Below are 15640 nucleotides of genomic sequence, written 5' to 3'. Positions count from 1 at the left end.
TTGAATACTTCTTTATGCGAATGGTAGTATTGCCATTTCCCTAATCTCCAAGATGGAGATTCAACATTATTTTTGATATTTCTGTCTTCTCCCATATTAAAATTATCACTAAATCTGGTTATCCTTTTTCTCCACCTTTTGGTCCCTACCTTTCTATTTCCAAGTTGAAAAAAATCATCCTTACCTCTGTCATAAAGTTATTTATTTATTTATTTATTTATTTATTTATTTATTTATTGTTGTTCTTTTTCTTTAAAAGCATTGCCTTCAATTGTTTTGTTTTAACTTGGTTTGATCACATCAGCCCTCCTATCAAGGTTCTTTCCTGATATTACCAATTCTTTTCATGTCATTTAATACATATATTACATTGCTATAGTAGAGTCTGGTTGTAATATTAACTTTTCTTAGCCAGTTTTTATATCCCTAGGGTCAAATCATGTGACCCATAGTATTATGTAGCCCAGTAAATATCTAATAAAACTGTATTCGTTTTCTTTTTTTTTATTTATTATTTTTGAGATGCAGTCTTGCTCTGTTGCCCAGGCTGGAGTGCAGTGGCGTGATCTCAGATCATTGCAACCTCCACCTCCCTGGTTCAAGCAATTCCCCTGCCTCAGCCTCTCAAGTAGCTGGGATTACAGGTGTGTGCCACCATACTCAGCTGATTTTTTGTGTGTTTTTAGTAAAGGCGGGGTTTCACCATGTTGGCCAGACTGGTCTTGAACTCCTGACCTCAGGCAGTCCACCCGCCTCACCCTCCCAAACTGCTGGGATTACAGGCATGAGCCACCACACCCGGGCTCTTTTTTCTTTTTTTGAGACGGAGTTTTGCTCTGTCGCCCAGGCTGGAGTGCAGTGGTGCGACCCCTGGGTTCAAGCGATTTTTGTGCTTCAACCTCCTGAATAGCTGGGATTACAGGCTCGCACCACCACCACGCCCTGCTAATTTTGTATTTTTAGTAGAGATGGGGGTTTCACCCTGTTGGTGAGGCTGGTCTTGAACTCCTGACCTCAGGTGATCCCCCCACCTTGGCCTCCCAAAGTGCTGGGATTACAGGTATGAGCCACCGTGCCCAGCCAAAACTGTATTAGTTTTCTATTGCCACATAACAAATTATCACAAACTTAGTGGCTTAAAACAACATGCATTTCTTATCTCACAGTGTCCATGGATCAGAAATCTGGACACAGCTTAACTGGATCCTTTGCCCAGGGTCTCACAAGGTTTCAGTTGAGGTGTTGGCCAGGCCATAGTCTCATCTGAGGCTTGGGACACTCTTCCTAGCTCATTTGGGTGGTTGTTGGCAGACTAAATTTCATTACAGCTGTGGGACTCAGGTGGCTTTTTTCTTGGCAGGGGAGTATCTCTTTTTCAGGGCTCACCAGATTAGAGCAAGCCTACTCTGGACAATCTCCTTTTGACTAACTCAAAAGTCAGTCAATTAGGGGCCTTTATTATATTCTCAGAATCCTTTCACCTTTTCCATTTCATATAACATAATCACAAGAGTGACAGACAAACATATTCAGAGGTATTGCCCATACTTAAGGGGGAGGAATTTGATAGGGTTTGTACCAGCAGGCTGGGAATTTTGGAAGCCACGTTAGATTTCTGCCCACCACAGTAACATAGACTGACTTAGAAGACTGTGAATGTGGCCTTCAAAGTCTGTATTTTTTAAGATATTGTAGTACATTCCAAATCCATACATTGGAAATAGTAACAACCTAAACAATAAAGTATTAAACTGCTGGGACTCTTTTTAAGGCTGTGATGTCAATCCTGTAAGTCATCTATATTTTCAGGATGAAACTACTACTTTGATTAAAATTTATTCTATCTATTATTGCCCTAATGGATTTTAAATTGAATTGGCAGAAGAGGTGGATTTCAAATTAAATTCCATTTGGGTAAATAAAAAAGCAGTTAATCATTTCAGCATTTTCCTCTTTATTATTTTCATGAGTGGAGATTTTATTCGTTCCACATACTTTGCTGTAACTTTCTTGAAATGTGCCATATTTTTTCATATCCTAGTATTGTTAGGGTTGAATTCATATGTTATCATAGCAAGTGACCCATAGTTCGGGAGTTCTTTTTCTTTGCCTTGGATGTATGATACTTTGAAAATAAGCTGTTACTGAAAATAAAGGACTATAATTAAATACAACAGTGAATGGAATGCCAATGCAAACAATATCAAGAAACACTTTTAAAGGAAGTGTTCTGTTGATTTTAAAAGGGTCTTCTAAAAGTAAGATTGGCCATTTTAAGTAGCCTGAAGAAAACATTATTAAATACACTATAGGGTATATCCTGCTTTTGTGAGAAATGTACTAACTGACATGATTCTTCTTTCCAAATATAAGAACTAGACTTGCTTTTTGACTTGGAGAAAGGAAGGGCATTGTATTTTTACTAGAGTGTAGGTTAATCATGAGCTTCTAATCATGGTGATGATTTAAATGATCGTAAAAAGATTAGAAAGCCTCAGATCCTACTAAATAAGGATATTTATACTCACTCTCCTTTATTCCATTATGAAAGGAATGCTTATGGTTATGGGGAACTTTTGTATAGTCCTATCTTTGAATCATTTTACTACTCCTACCCCTCAAATCCACTCTGACATTGCCTTCAATTAGACAACTGAGTTTTTAGTAGTCTGCCTTCAGCTCCTTTTCAACCATACTGGGGTTGTACTACTCAATAGGAGGAGATAATGTTATTAACTCAGCTCATCAGGATGCGCATGTAACATTTAAGTGAGTTATCAATGGACAGTACCCCACATTGGAAAGAAAAAGATCTGAGGTTTTTTGAGATCAAATAAGCATTTTAAGAAACGGTGGAGTTGGGTGCGGAGGCTCATGCCTGTCATTCAAGCACTTTGAGAGGCTGAGGTGGGCAGATTGCTTTAGGCCAGGGGTTCAAGTTCAGCCTGGGAAAAAAGTAAGACCCCATCTTTATGTTAAAAAAATTTTATATTAAAAAAAAGGAATGCTGTACATTATTAACAAAAACCAAGAAAAGGAAGCAAACTTAGTGTCCAGCAATGGGTGAATGGATAAAGAAAATGTAGTATATATACACAATGGAATATTATTCAGCTATAAAAATGAAGTCTTGTTATTTGTGACAACATGGATGAAACTGGAGGATATTATGCTAAGTGAAATAAGCCAGGCACGGAAAGACAAAAATGAGTTTGACTTTTGAGATCATGCATGATCTCACATATATATGAAATCTAAAAAAGCCAAACTCATAAAAACAGAGAGTGTAGAATGGTGGTTGTCAGAGGCTTAGGGGCGGGGTGGAATTGGGAGATATTGGTCAAAGGGTACAAAACTTCAGTTAGACAGGAGGAATAAGTTCAAGAGATCAATCATACAAATATGGTGACTATAGTTAATAATAATGTCCTGTATACCTGAAAATTGCTGACAATAGATTTTGTGTTCTCACTATATAAAAATAAGCATGTGAGGTAATGCATATGTCAATTCACTTGATTTATAAAATATGTACACATTCTATAGTATATACATATTTTAAAACATCATGTTGTATACCATAAACATATACAATTGGCGGGCGCCTGTAGTCCCAGCTACTTGGGAGGCTGAGGCAGGAGAATGGCATAAACCCGGGAGGCGGAGCTTGCAGTGAGCTGAGATCTGGCCACTTCACTCCAGCCTGGACGACAGAGCCAGACTCCGTCTCAAAAAAAAAAAAAAAAAAAAAAAGTAAAAACTGAAAGTGGTCGCTCAAGCCTGTAATCTCAGCTACTTGGCTGAGGCAGGGGATCACTTGATTCCAGGAGTTCAAGACCAGCCCGGGCAACATCATGAGATCCTGTGCCAAAAATAACCCAAGCAAACAAACTTAAAAAAAGAAAAAAGAAGAGCTGCATACTGTTGCTTTGTCCCAGAGATACACAGTGCATATTAGCATATAAAGCCTCTGAGAAGTTCTGTAGTAAACACATCTGATGAACTTGGTTTAACCAAGTACCCTATATCTCCTTTGACCACAAAATCTATTTTAACTATAATACTGTCTGGAATTAGCAATCCATAAAAAGTCCTTTGGAAAATAATGCTATAATTGAAATTACCCAAATCTCCCTTAAATCCAGATTTTCTAGTCTTTCTAAGTTATGTGAACTTCTAGAACTATACTCGCTCTGAGCCAGAAGACCAAGAAATTATGTTTTCATTAAAATTTTTTATCTCTAGACATTCATTTGCATGTCCAAGGGTCCAAAACTTCAGTCAAAGATGGTCTGCAATGCTTCATTCTTTTAAACATAATTATATTCAGTGTTTGTAAACTTGGCGTCACCATTTTTCTTCTCAACACTTTGCTCATTAATTACCTTTTATTTATTTTTTTTCCAGGGGAACGCTATTTAATCTCTTGGTAATTTTAATTAGTGAGCCTCAGATTCCAAAATCTTGTCCTGTGTTTGATATCCAGTTGGTGGCTGATTCAGCTTTAGTCAGAATGTCTTTTGATGCTGAGGTGAGATGAGAATTTTTGGGGTAAACTATTATATATTGGGGCCCTGGCTTCTTTTAATGTGGACCATGACACCGTAGAAACAGAAATATAATTAAACCAAAGAGTAGATCTTTTGTCATTAACCTCAAAACTTAGAAAACTATTCCGTCTAAAGTAGATTTAGAGATTTAGAGGGTCAAGAAAAGGAAAAAATAACTATTCAGTCAATATTAATATATCCATTTTATATGTCTTAAGGTATGTATATTAAGGAAAGTAATCAGCATTCCTTATAAATTTGATAAATCTATTTATATCTGTCTCTGTACAAAATATGATGTATATGTAATTCCATAGCAGGGGTCTAATAGGTGAAAAATCACTGTCTTAGAGATTTTAAGGTTAACTCTCATACTTTACCATTTTCCCATCTATATGAACAGTATAAATTCTCAGAAAGAGTTACTTATTTTTCTAAGGTTGTACCAAAACATTAGAAATGTCAAACTGCCTAGAAGGCACACCTTCTGAGAGAATAAACCAACTTATTATTAGTTTATTTTGAGCCAAGGTAACAGATTTTTAAAAAAAAGATGGAACATGATTTGATAGTTCTTAAATATATGCTCAGAATTATGTTTTAAAAAACTCATTTAGTCATTCAGTAATTTTTTTTTTTTTTTTTTTTTTTTTGAGAAAAGGTTTCACTCTGTTGCCCAGGCTGGAGTGCAGTGGCACAATCTCGGCTCACTGCAGACTTGACCTCCCAGGCTCAAGTGATGCTCTCACCTCAGACTCCCGAGTACCTAGGACTACAGGCACGAGCCACCACGCCTGGCTAATTTTTGTATTTTTTGTAGAGACAGGGTCTTGCCATGTTACCCAGGTTGGTTTCAAATCCCTAGGCTCAAGCGATCTGCCTGCCTCAGCCTCCCAAAAGGCTATAGGCATGAGCCACCACATTCGGCCACAATCAGTAAATATTTACTGAGCATCTGTTACGAGCAAGCAACGTGCTAGGCAGTAGGGTCAAAACAGTAAGCAAAACAGACATGACCCCTGCCTTCATTAGTTTCTACTCTGCTGGGAGAGACAGATGTTATTCAAATATATCCATGAATATGTAATTACAGACTCCATATAGAGAGTCTCCAACATCACTTTCAGTGGTGGATTAGGGATTAAAGAATGGGGTGGAACTAAGACTCAGATAGGCAGGGCTATTAAGGAGCTAGTGCCGTAATCTAGGTAAGGAATGATATGGGCCAGAGGGAAGCATTCCTTGATCCCCAAATGAGACTAGTCCTCCTTTATAGAGCTCCCTTAACTTCCTGTACATTTCTTTCATAGCTCTTGTCTCAGTTTATAATTATGCATTTGTTTATTTGATCGTTTGATGTTTGTTCCCCAACTAGACTGTATGTTCCATGAGGGCAGGTCTCATGTCTGTGTTGTTCTCCCTTGCATCCTCAACACCTAGCACGGTGTCTGATGCATATTTGTTGAATAAATAAATGAAGAAAAGAAGAAAAGGGATAGTTTTGTAAAGAGGAGTTTGGAATTCTTGAGAGGAATGAAATATCTCTAAGTCTTCTATTTATCCATCCCACGGAATCTTAGTTTAATTTGGGCATAAGCCTAAATTCCCCAGAGAGTCTCTCACCTCAACTCTGGGGGGCGTATTTCTACATTCTTAAAGGAATTTGATTGATTTTGATTTTGCAAATCAAGTATGCAATTTTTTGTAGTAGTATTCTGTGGGCCAACCAGGGATAATGGCTTGCCTCTGAATCCCAGCTACTCAGGAGGCAGAGGTGGGAGAGTCGCTTGAGGCCAAGAGTTCCATACCAGCCTGGGCAACAAGCGAGACCCTGTCTCTACAAAAATAAAAAATCAAAAATTACCTGGGTGTGGTGGCACATACCTGTAGTCCTAGCTACTGGGGAGACTGAGGTGAAAGGATTGGTTGAGCTCAGGAATTTGAGACCAGCCTGGGCAATCTAGTGAGACCTCATCTCTACAAAAAATTAAAAACATAAAATTAGCCAGCATGGTAGCTTGTGCCTATAGTCCCAGCTACACAGAAAGCAGAGGTGAGAGGAATGGCTTGTGCCCAGGAGTTGGAGGCTGCACAGAGCCATGACCACAGCACTGCCACCTGGGTGATAGCATAAGACCTTGTCTCAAAAAAAAGAAAAAAAAAATTGTATAAGTACCTAAAGGGAACCAAGGGAAATTATCATTTTCTGACTTGGTTTATGACATTGCATTGATTATTCTTGAAAATTCTAGTTACAGAAGCTTATTCTGGAGTATACAAATACCGCTACAGCACTTTTATATGAGATACTTCTTGTCTTTCAGCAGGTACAATTTTTAAAAATTATATTTTAAAATATTTTATGTAACCATAAATTATGTGACTATTATGTGATATATGTATATTATGCAGTTATGTTATATGATTAATAATATACCAAAAATGCTTGTATTTGAGATGGTCCCCAAAACTGGTTGACTTCAATGATATGACCTTTGCTCTTAAGTGCTCATCTAGTTTATTTTCCAAAACTGATTTTAAAGATTCGATTAATCAGGATAAAAACGTATTTAAGAATGAGTATCCTTTTGTATACAACTTGAACTTTATGAATATAACTTGTTTATTTCCTTGAGTCTTTTAGGGAAATCTCGGATTGGGATCCACAAAGTTTGCTATTAGCTGGATGATGTCCTTTCTACAAAGCTGTCCTCCCATCGTAAGTATCTAGAAGTCAAAATGAAATCACCCCTCAAGCCTAATTAAGCAGATACTCTTGTGCTTAATTAATAAAACACACATTTTTCCCTGTGATGTAATCAAGTTTATCAACCAGAAGCAAAGTGTAACTTTGACAGTTTATTATTTAATTGATAAATTGTTCTTACATTTGGGACCTGAATGTTTAAGGCATTGAAATTATATCTTAAATGGGAACGTTATTTCATGAAAAACTCTAAGATATATGTGGAAAACAGAATATTAAATTATTAGCTGTATAATTAGGTAAAAAGGTAAATACTTACCTTAAATAGTGAGCGTGAATCTAACACTTGGGATCACTTGTGTGGTCTGTCCCACAGACACCATCCTAGTTCCTATTATCACCATTTCTTTCCCTGATACTACAATCACATCTCAATGGTCTGTCCCTGTCTTCCCACCAGATTACAGGCTGAGGGATCCATTTGAAATAAAAATCTGATTGTCGTTCCTTGCTTCAAATCTCTCAATAACTCTTCCTTCTGAATAAAGACTAAACTCCTTAACATGGCCTACAGGGCCTGCGTGCTATGGCCGACAGCCTCCTCTGGTCCCTCAGCCTCCCTGCTGTATGGGTCTCTTGCTCACCATCTCTCCCCCCACCACCGCCCGGCTCCCCCCAGCTGCATCACAGGACCTGTACCATTGCATCTGTCTCTCCATTGGAAATGCTTTTCCCTCCCTTTTTCACCTGGTCAACTTCTACTCATCCCTCAGGCCTCAGGGCCCCTTCCTGGGGTGGGGCAGTGGAGGATGCTTCTCTGTCCCCCTTGACAGGGGAGATTCCCTCATTAGAGGCACAAATAGTGCATGGCATGGTGTCCTCTTCCTCTGCTTTATAGGTCTCGTCACTGTTGCATTTTACATTTGTTTGTGTTATTATTTGCTTCTGCCGTGTCACAGCCATTAGTGCCCACTCATATTCTGTCCCTCTCTCCTTCTGGGCACATGGTGGGACTGCACTTCCTTCTCCATGTGAAATCGGGGGGTGGGTGCAGTCTCTGTTGCTGCTTTGGCTAATGAAATGTGAGCAGAACTGGCTTCTGTCACTTCTGGGCAGACGCTTTAAGAGCCAGTGTGTGCCACCTGGCGTTCTCTTTTCCTTTGGCATAGCACCCACAAGGTGGCTGCTTTGCCCACTGATGGCCAAGAGTAACTACAGTGAGCAGAGCCCTGCAGACCCCTCTGGGACTGAGTCATCAACCTGTGCTGTTTCAAGCAAAGCATTGGTCTTTTGGGAGGTTTGTTACCACAGCATAATCTAGTCCATCATGACTGATACACTCTCTTTCTCTTCCAACAGACTGCCAGTGCCGTGAGGGTAAAAGCTATGTCTGTTGTGCTAGGCACACCATAAATGTTCAGTAAAATATCTGCTGAATTAATTCTAGTAAAGGCTTTATCCCTTAATCTCTTCTTACCTCCTCAAACTTATGCACTCAGTCAACAAACACTTAATTGGAAATCTCTTCAAAAGAGTAATCTAAACGAAATTTCCATTGCTAATGGGCACGAGGCAATATGTTCTCTTTTTTTTTTTTGAGACAGAGTCTCGCTCTGTTGCCCAGGCTGGAGTGCAGTAGTGCTGCGATCTCAGCTCACTGCAACCTCCACCTCCCAGATTCAAGCAATTCTCCTGCCTCAGCCTCCCAAGTAGCTGGGATTACAGGCGCCTGCCACCATGCCTGGCTAAGTTTTGTATTTTTTAGTACAGACGGAGTTTCACCATGTTGCCCAGGCTGGTCTGGAACTCCTGACCTAAGGTGATCACCCACCTTGGCCTCCCAAATTGCTATTACAGGCATGAGCCACTGCGCCCGGCCTGTTCTCTTTCCATATATGGACATGCATCTGTTGGACTGTCAGTGGTCCCCTGCCATTTCTCTAGAGTGATGTTGGGTCTGTCCTACGGGATCTAGACTCTCTTGTCAGATCCTTATGACATATGTTTACACAAAGCTGGCTGGGGTCAGAGGGTACATCTGTCAGTAGAACAGCCGGCTGCCTTCTACGGAGGTTGAGCCCATGAACTTGTCTTCCTCAGTAGCACACAGGCCCCAACCAATCTCAGACCACTTCACAGAATGTTTGAAAGTTACAGACATTCACAGCAATGGCAGCTCATATGTGCAAGATGCAAGACCCCTTTGTTTTCTGTGTGGTGGCTGCAGACCCTATTACATGAACTGATGTGTGGAAATCTGGGTTTTAGAGGCTCCATGTAACAGGGAAGTTTCTTTTTATTTATTTATTTAGTTTTATTTTTTTACTTTTATTTCCCATGTAAGCCTTCCTGCATGGTATTTATTTATTTATTTGTTTATTTATTGGAGATGGAGTCCCGCTTTGTCACCCAGGCTGGAGTGCAGTGGCGAGATCTCGGCTCACTGCAACCTCTACCTCCTCCTGCCTCAGGCTCCCAAGTAGCTAGGATTACAGGCACGCACCACCACACCTGGCTAATTTTTGTATTTTTAGTACAGATGGGGTTTCACCATGTTGGTCAGGCTGATCTCGAACTCCTGACCTCGTGATCCACCCACCTCAGTCTCCCAAAGTGCTAGGATTACAGGCGAGAGCCACCACGCCCAGCTTCCTCCTATACTTTTTATTTGACACTGAACAACATTTCGATGAGTAACATTGCAACAGCGGTGTTAGGGTAGTGAGGGCTTCAGTCTAGATTTGTAGTTGAAGCTCCAGCTAAAATAGTTGCTTTTGTGGGTGGCACTCAGCCTACATGTAACTGTATTTTCCTTGTCTAGATTACTTTTGTGGCCAGTATTGTGAAACAAGTGGTGAGGGGGCTTTCAGCTTCATTTCAGCTGCTAACTCCCTGCCAAGCAGTTCTGTTGTACCAGCAATTTTACATCCTCAAGAGCTGTCTGCGGCACAGTAGGACTCTAGCTGAGTATATTAAGAATAACTACAGAGAAGAATTCAGGTAAGAAAAAAGTCTGAATCTAATCTGCAGTAAGATTTCACTCATTTCTGAGTTCATGCCAACCTGCAATGTGGTCCAATACTTAGAAGATTAGGTATTTATGAGGGATTATTATTATCATTATTATTTTGAGATGGAGTCTCGCTCTGTCACCCAGGCTGGAATACAGTGGCGCAATCTCGGCTCACTGCAACCTCTGCCTCCCAGGTTCAAGCAATTCTCCTGCCTCAGCCTCCTGAGTAGCTGGGATTACAGGCACCCGCCACCACACCTGGCTAATTTTTTTGTATTTTTAGTAGAGACAGGGTTTCACCATGTTGGTCAGGCTGGTCTCAAACTCCTGACCTGATGACCCGCCCGCCTCAGCCTCCCAAAGTGCTGGGATTACAGGCGTGAGCCACCTGGCCTATTTTTGTTTTTAATAATATTTAACTTTGATCTGTGAAAATGGTAGGATTTTGGGGACCTCTAAGAACCACTGCCATTTGAAGTATGTTCCCAGGCCAGAAAAGACCTAGTGAAACATCAAACTCTCTTTGAAGAACAGTTTGTCACTCATTGTCTTTATTGTAGTTGCATCTCACAGAAGTAGTAATAATTTTAACCTGCTTTGACTAATAAAGAGTAAATAAACTTGGTTGGGCGCGGTGGCTCAGGCCTGTAATCCTAGCACTATGGGAGGTGGAGGCGGGCGGATTACTTGAGGTCAGGAGTTTGAGACCGGGCTGACCAACATGGTGAAACCCCATCTCTACTAAAAATACAAAAATAAGCTGAGCATGATGGCACACGCCTGTAATCCCAGCTACTCGGGAGGCTGAGGCAGGAGAATCACTTGAACCCGGGAGGCGGAGGTTGCAGTGAGCTGAGATCATGCCAACACACTCCAGTCTGGGCAACAGAGGGAGACTCTGCCTCAAAAAAAAAAAAAAAAAAAAAAAAAAAAAAGTGTAATAAACTTCACTGAAAAGGATAATAAATTATGGATTGTGACTTACAATTGAGTTATTGGACAGAAGCAATTGATAAAGGAGTAACAATTAATCAACATGGTTATCAGGAGTTTTGTTTGTTTCACTTATGCCTCTCAGTAACAGAACAGTAAGAAAGAGCAGTAACCAGCATTGGCTTCATCTGCCAGCCTGTTCTCCTGCACCTCAGGGGTTCCATTTCTATTTATAGGCTGCCAAAGCCAAGTGCACTTAGCAGTGCAGCCCCGCGTAGCACCTATTAAGGAGAAAACCCAGGTTGTCTCTGACTTAAAATGAAAAGAGTGCAGCAGACATAACTTTGCCATTTGTTTGGATGAAGATGTAAAAGGATGTGGAGACATAAATTAAGGCCTTAGATTATCTTTTTTAAAAAAAACTTCAGTCCAATTTATAGACTTTTTTTTTTTTGGAGTCAGGGTCTCACTCTGTCGTTCAGGCTGGAGTGTAGTGCTGTGATCTTGGCTCATCACAATCTCCACCTCCTGGGCTCAAGCGATCCCCCCTCCCACTTCAGCCTCCCAAGTAGTTGGGACTACAGGCACTCACCACCACGCCCAGCTAATTTCTGTATTTTAGTAGAGATGGAGTTTCGTCATGTTGGCCAGGCTGGTCTTGAACTCCTGGCCTCAAGTGATCCACCTGCCTCGGCCTCCCAAAGTGCTAGGATTACAGATGTGAGCCACCACACTCAGCCATGGACATTTTGTCTTCTGTGAGGTGTTCCATTCTGACTCCCATAAAAGGGATTTGTTTGGCTCTGAGTTGGTCCAAACAATCCAATTCCCATCTCTTCCCTCCTGCACCTCCTCACTTAAAAAAAAAAAAAAATATATATATATATATATATGTGTAAATTTCACATAATATGAAATTTACCATTTTAAAATATACAATTCAGTAGTTTTTAATATAATTTACCATATTTTGCAACCATCATAACTATCTAATTGCACACCATTTTCATCACGTCAAAAGAAATTCAGTACCCATTAAGCAATCTTACCACATTTTCTCCTCCTCCCAACCCCTGGAAACCATTAATTTACTTTCTGTTGTGATGGATTTGCCTATTCTGGACATTCTATATAAATGGATCATATAATATGTGGTCTTTTGTGTCTGACTTCTTTCACTGAGCTTAATGTTTTCAAGGCTCATCCACATTGTAGCATACAACTCAATTTTTAAAAACTTAGATACGAACATTTGAAAATCAGGACAGCTGGCAAAGTGGTGTCACACTTGTAGATGACAACAATAAGGCAGAACTCCTGCAGCTACCCCCTTAGGTGTACCATGTACTGTTTAGTTTGCCACCATCTCCTCTCTCTCTTGCTTACTCTTACCCCCTAAATTACTTTACTGGTAGTCATTTAGGTTTGGATTCTTGTTTCAAACTAGTGTTTTCAACTCACACTGCATTGGAATTACCTGAGTAACTACAGGTTGAGCATCCCTAAACCAAAAATCCAAAATTTGCAATGTTCCAAAATCTGAAGTCATTTGAACACCAACATGATGCTCAAAGTAAATGCTCATTGTAGCACTTCAGATTTTACATGTTCATATTAGGGATGCTCAACCGTTAAGTATACTGCAGATACTCCAAAATTTGAAAAAATCTGAAATCCAAAACACATCTGATTGCAATCATTTTGGATAAGAGATACTCAACCTATTTAAAAAAATACTGATAACCAGGTGTCACATGTAGAAATTGTTTCCATTTGTCTGGGGTGGTACCAGGGCTGTGGGATTTTAAAGATAAAGCTCTCCAGGTGATTCCAGTGTGCACGCAGGGTTGAGACCCATTCTTTTAAGTCATCCAAGGGGATGGTTGAAGGCCTTCTCATTTTTGCCTCTTCCTCTGGCCATTCCTAGGCTTTTATTGAGGCCGTGGGGATGAGCTCTACTCTTCCTTCTTGACTTGGCCCTAGTAGTCACCACAGCTCGACCCTTTCATTTCAACTCCTCACTGTGCATTGCCTGATAAACCAAGAAGCAGGAGCCTCTGCTCATACTGTGGTGAGGACAGTCCACATGTCAGAGATTTTCTAGATCACAAACGAGGGACATTGGAGGGCTGAAAATGCTGCCCAAGTCTTGTGGCTTAGACTCCCACACCCAATAACCCTAGCCAGTGAGTGTGAATGTACCCATGCGACCAATGTGAAAATTCTTGTTTTTAAACCTCTCTATTTTGTTTCTTTTTATGATTTGCAGGTACTTTATTCACATGCCAGCCTTGCAGAAAAGGCTCCCATTGTGTTACCCCATTACTCAACCTACCACTCAACTTTTTCATGAAGTTCTGAAATTGGTTGAATAGAAACAATGTACACAATGTTAATAAGAGTATAAAATGTTAATCAAGAGTCAACTTGATATTAATGAGAAACATTTTTTGATTTGTTTAATATCTGGCTATCTCTGAGTCCTATAAACAAAGATTTTAATTGAATGTTCCATCAATACCTCTCTATGAGAAGTTTAAAATTTTTAAAAATAAATTTGCTTTATTATAAGTGTGCAAAGATCGTTATACCATTGGGCAAAAGAGCTATTTCTCTATTAGAGTGGTTCTTCAAACTCACTCTTGCCACAAAATAAACCACTATCCATCAAGACACAGGAAAAAGGAATGCAGGGATTTAGGAATGCTATACTTGCTTCTCTTCAACTTTAGCAGCAAAAGCAAGAAAGTTCTCAAAATGCTCCTGACAATAGTTCTGTTGCCTTAAGCAATAGGATGCTGGGGAGTGTGAGGGCCTGAGGCATGGGCATTCAAGTTCTTCTCAAGGTGTTTTATCTTCTCAGCTCGGGCACAGTGTTCTCAGTGAAACCATGCCAGAGACAGGCACATGCTCTTCACCCGATTCTGTACACAGAGCCACCCAAAAACCATGATTTCGACTAGGTTCTTGGAGCCCACTATGTCTACCACCAGCAGGGCTTGGTGCATCCACGCCATTTCTAGAATTACAGCTTGGTCTGGGCCTAGGGTCACTCACCCAAGATCTCGTCTGCCAGCCACGCCTCCAGGTAGAACGCCAAAGGGTCTCTCCGTTTCTGCACCAGAAACCACCAGGGCTGGATGCCAGAGTTTTTAAATCTGCTACAAAGAAACCTACGTCCACTCTTGCATACATAAAGTGGTGCTAAACATTAGTGTTTCTCAAGAAAAAAAGTTTCTAAGACAAAAATCTATCAAGGGAACAGAAGCCTATGAAGAGTGAATACAGAAAATACAATCTGGTGAGTTTCTCTGGTGTAATAATGGTGGGTGGCGTGAAGCCACGAAATATCCTGAGATAAACTGTTGTGGGGAGTATAAGCTACAGAATGATTATATGAGAAATACCGAGCAATAGGATGACACCCTCCTCCTCCACCTGTACAAATTCTAGTGACAAAAGTATTCCTGGAAGAATGAGCAGAACACAGGCATAGCTGTATAGAATGTCACTTCCTCTTTTATCATAGGGAAAGAAGCTTGGACTTCAACAAAATTAAGTGCGTGGTGCCACTCTGTTTCAGGCATGTGTAGGCTAATTTGTGTAGTCCCATAGAGTCTCTATGAAAGACAAATTTTCCATGAGCAGTTATGGCTCTCCCACAACTATTTAAAAACTTGTCTTTACTATATTTTATGCCATAAACTAATTTAATTCCACAAATACTTAACTTTGGCATCACTGTGAGGTGTTGAATTTGGACTTCTAAGAACATAGAAACTGGACTCTCCATTCAACTTATTATGACTTGAGGCAGGATCAGAGAAAAATCTACTTCCAAAGAAAGAGTTCCTAAGCCAGATTCACCTGTGTTGGGCAGTGGAGATAATTACTAGGACATTTTATTCCTGGTTCTGACAAAGCCAAATGACCAGCTATTTGACTTCAAGCAAGTCAGGCCCCCTTTCCAGGCCACATCCGTTTCTTCCTGGGCTTCCTCTGCTATGTGGAAGGGTGCGGCCGATGTTCTCAAGTTCCCTTCCAGCTCTAACATTCTCTGCCTGTGACAAGACATTTCACACTCTGAAATGGAGTAGTGTGTTTCTCTGCTATCTCAGCTCAGTGGATGATTTCGCAGTAACTTCAAGTAATCCTCCTTAGTTTTACCCAAAGTTTCCCTTTCAGCTGTCACCAGCCATCACCCCATAAAGTGTCCAGGCCTTTTCCTTCATTAACAAATGAAGAGTCCAAGTTTTCTACCCTCCATTTTGGGGGCAGAAAGAGGAGCAAAATGGTGTTTTTGAGTGTCCTGGCTGTTAGATGGGGGATTATTTTTAAGAGATGGTCAATCAAAGGAATATGAAAAGATTCTTGGAACACAGGCAAGAATCACCTCAAACGGGACAAAGAATGTACTGGTGAACCCACAGGATGACA

At 40.4% G+C, this 15640-nt stretch overlaps 1 protein-coding gene across 1 annotated transcript in view; it reads left to right on the top strand.

Annotated features, from left to right (window-relative positions):
* C11H12orf56 (chromosome 11 C12orf56 homolog) overlaps window positions 1-15277 on the top strand; it is a 115892-nt gene extending 100615 nt beyond the window's left edge. The window contains exons 9-13 of the mRNA XM_037996845.2: window positions 4408-4531; window positions 6803-6877; window positions 7195-7269; window positions 10079-10257; window positions 13473-15277. Of these exons, the coding sequence (XP_037852773.1) occupies window positions 4408-4531; window positions 6803-6877; window positions 7195-7269; window positions 10079-10257; window positions 13473-13578 (559 nt within the window). The 3' untranslated portion in view covers window positions 13579-15277. The remainder of the gene's footprint in view (window positions 1-4407; window positions 4532-6802; window positions 6878-7194; window positions 7270-10078; window positions 10258-13472) is intronic.
* Window positions 15278-15640: the final 363 nt, after the last annotated feature.

Source organism: Chlorocebus sabaeus, chromosome 11 (genome assembly GCF_047675955.1).
Source record: "Chlorocebus sabaeus isolate Y175 chromosome 11, mChlSab1.0.hap1, whole genome shotgun sequence".
Taxonomy (NCBI): Eukaryota; Metazoa; Chordata; class Mammalia; order Primates; family Cercopithecidae; genus Chlorocebus; species Chlorocebus sabaeus.
The sequence above is the reverse complement of the archived record's forward strand: the minus strand, read 5'-3'. Positions and strand labels throughout refer to the sequence as shown.